Source organism: Gavialis gangeticus, unplaced genomic scaffold (assembly GCF_001723915.1).
Source record: "Gavialis gangeticus isolate Ggan-Ray unplaced genomic scaffold, GavGan_comp1, whole genome shotgun sequence".
Lineage (NCBI taxonomy): Eukaryota > Metazoa > Chordata > Crocodylia > Gavialidae > Gavialis > Gavialis gangeticus.
In genome coordinates, this window is record NW_017729030.1 from 46,965,427 (window position 1) to 46,968,525 (window position 3,099).

The window sequence follows — 3,099 nt, forward strand, 5'->3', positions numbered from 1 at the left end:
TCCTGCAAACCCCCCCTTTTTTTTTTGAAACTAAAAAAAGGCCCCCCCCCCCCCATCAGCATGATGGGGGGGAGGAGGGGGACTTTGTTTTAGATTCAAGGAAGTAGTTTTTTTAAAGAATCCAGAACAGTAACTGCAATACACCCTCAATAACCAGCTCTTAAATAATTAGTTTGAAAGTTAACTTGAACTTAATTATTTCAAACTAATTATTGGCTCTTATAGATGAGGATGATGTACCTGTGATAAGGCCTGAGGAGAGGTACATGGTACCAAAAAGCCTGTGTATGTTCCCCCCACTATACAGTTTGTTCAATAAAGATATCACTCACCGAAATCCTTGCCTCTCACAGATAAGACATTTGTTCAAATAAAAGAAGAAACTTTAACCCTTGTTATATCATTCCTATATACGGTCTCTCTTTTTGCATGTTAACATAGGTGACCTTTACAAGAGACAGCCTCATCAGTAAGACTACTAACAGATTGTACTGTTTCCTTCACCAACTTGCTGATAATTTTCAACAACAATCAATATTTCTAAATGTAACAAACATATACCTGCCGTATCTGACTACAAAATTAGCCATCACTAAAAGAATACTCTAATACATAAAATCATGCTTTAGGTTATTCTGCTAAGTTACCTACAGTAGATTAAGGTATTGCATGTTGTGGATCTGTCAGCATCAACTACGTAGTTTTGCTAATATGTTAAAAACAGATTTTTATAGGATGATTTGGGTAAGAATGATGCTGCTGCCTCAGGCAGGGAGTTGGAATAGATGACCTCTAGAACAGCGTTTCCCAACCTTTTTCAGCCCACGGCACACTTACATAAAAAAAATTGCAGCACACCAGACTTCGGGGGGGGGGGGCAGGGGTGTGGCACAGCTCTTGAATCACTGGCTGAAGCCATGCCCCACCGCCTGCTGCTGGACTACTGGACTGACAGTCCATAATAAAAATGTCATAATATATGATTATTTTCCAACTTGCAGGATAAAAGTTGTAATTCCCACCCTCCCCTGCTATGTTAAAGGGCATAAAGTATGCTTTGGACAATTAATTCATAGCTTTCACTTGAATATTAATCTGGTCTGGAGGTGTACATTCTGTAATTACAGATCTCTGGGGGGTGGGGAAAAGAGAAAATCTTACCACAATCATAAATAACTTAATTTATTAAATGCAAGAAGTAACATTAATGCAACATAAAGGAGGAGAAATTAAGAATTCAGAAATTAGTACATACAAATATTTCAACCTTAATACTGTGAGTACTAGTAAAGGAAACCTCAGGTTCAAGAGGATTTTCTTGGGTTTTTTCTTAAATTTAGGTTGGCATTATATTCCACAAAATAGAATAGTCCAAAGCAACGTAAGTCTTTCCAGCAAGTTCATGGAATCTGGTTACTATTGAATATGCAGCAATTCCTTTTAAGGGGAGCTTGCTTTAAACACCTACCAAAATAGGAGCTCACCGTTAAGAACCCTGCTGAACAGAATAATAGAGCTTGACAGAGAAAGAGAAGTAGAAACAAAGAAAGAAAATTCTAAGGAAAACAGCAGCAGCAAAAGATGACACTTACCGCTTCAAATTTCTCTCTGTTTTTCCGAAGATAATCTATGCAGGCCATCCTAACATCAATATGTCGAGACTGAGAGTGCAATACCTACCAGGGGAAGGGTGGTGTGGTGGGAAAAAAGAAAAAGAAGATTTTAGGACTCCAGAGGTAAAGTTACAAATGGATGCCAACTATCTGGTAAAAATAAGCTTGGAAAATTCAGTAACTTAAATAGGGAAACAGATCTATTTAAATGTCAGAACAGAAAACTACCGTAAATTAAAAACCCAGTTACTTCTTACTCAGGATTAAGCTACTGTGGAAGTCAAAAAAACAAACACATACACAGAAATACTTAATATGAAAACAACTTAGTGACAGAAAAAAACAACAACAGAAGGTAGCTTTCTACCTTAAGATTTGTGTGCTTATTCAAGGAGCACTTGCCTTTTGTAAATTCGTATTAATTACAGAAACTGTGTGACTGGAAAGAGAAGTTAAAATCAATGGTTAAATCAAATCTTCCCAGGCCCACTTATGCTTTTTTTTTCTCCAGTCTGAGAGATACAGTTGTGTGACCCAACCACAGGGCTGAAGTCAGGAATACTCATGTCTCCGTTCTATCTTCTTGATGTTGCGAGCAAGATCTCTTCCGGGCTACATTTTTTAAGCCCACAGGTCCTGAGAGCATGTTACAAACTTAGCTGCAACTCAGCATATTACAAACTTAGCTTGCACTCCCAGCCTTGTAAACTAGCCCGACTATAGAGCATTTTCTAAAACTTTGGTCAGAGGCATCTGTGTGAATGGTAATGAAACCACACGAAAACCTGCACGTGACCTTAGATTAACTTTGGGTGTATCTTCATTACAAACACATAAGAACTGCAGGCTTAATCAAAACAGAATATCAAATGAAAAACAAAGAAGAATAATAAAAAAAAAATTAGTTGCCAGAAAAGCAAATACCTCCAGACACTATACAGAGACACAGACAGGCACATGGAGACGCACACAACCACAGCCACATAGAGACCAGAGACACAAACAGACACAGACAGAAACAGCTCAAACGGAAACGGTGATAAACCCAACTCCTTCTCTTTACCCAAAGACTCTCAAGCATCAGAATAACTGCAAGCAACAACTTAAGTATTTTAAAAGTTTGCTGGCAAAAAAAAAAGAAAAGAAGAGTGGGATCCCTCCCTGTGCGGTGGGGGATCACACCAAGCCTTCCCAGGTCAGCCCCAGAGCTCCCACTGCTGTTTACTTGCCTCTAAGACAAGATGACACTGTCACTTTCTTTTTGATTCAAATGTTTTAATTGGGCCGGGAGGGGCCCAGAAGGAAACCTGGGACTTGCCCAGTGCAGCAGTCGCTTCCTGGCCTCCTGCAGCCCAGTCCCCGGGGCCAACTCCGGGCCTGAAGGGCTGCTCCCCCCTCCGGCAGGCTCCTTCCCGCGCCCGGCGTTTCGGGATCCGTCACGGCGCCCCCCGCCCCCTCCTCCCGCACATGGGACCGAGCCACCTCC

At 40.8% G+C, this 3,099-nt stretch overlaps 1 protein-coding gene across 2 annotated transcripts in view; it reads right to left on the minus strand.

Annotated features, from left to right (window-relative positions):
• The window catches only part of OTUD4 (OTU deubiquitinase 4), a 72,936-nt gene extending 71,231 nt beyond the window's left edge, over positions 1–1,705 (minus strand). For both annotated transcript variants that reach the window (XM_019522142.1, XM_019522143.1), the window contains exon 1: positions 1,593–1,705. In XM_019522142.1, the coding sequence (XP_019377687.1) occupies positions 1,593–1,640 (48 nt within the window). In that variant the 5' untranslated portion in view covers positions 1,641–1,705. The remainder of the gene's footprint in view (positions 1–1,592) is intronic.
• Between the last annotated feature and the right edge of the window lie 1,394 nt (positions 1,706–3,099).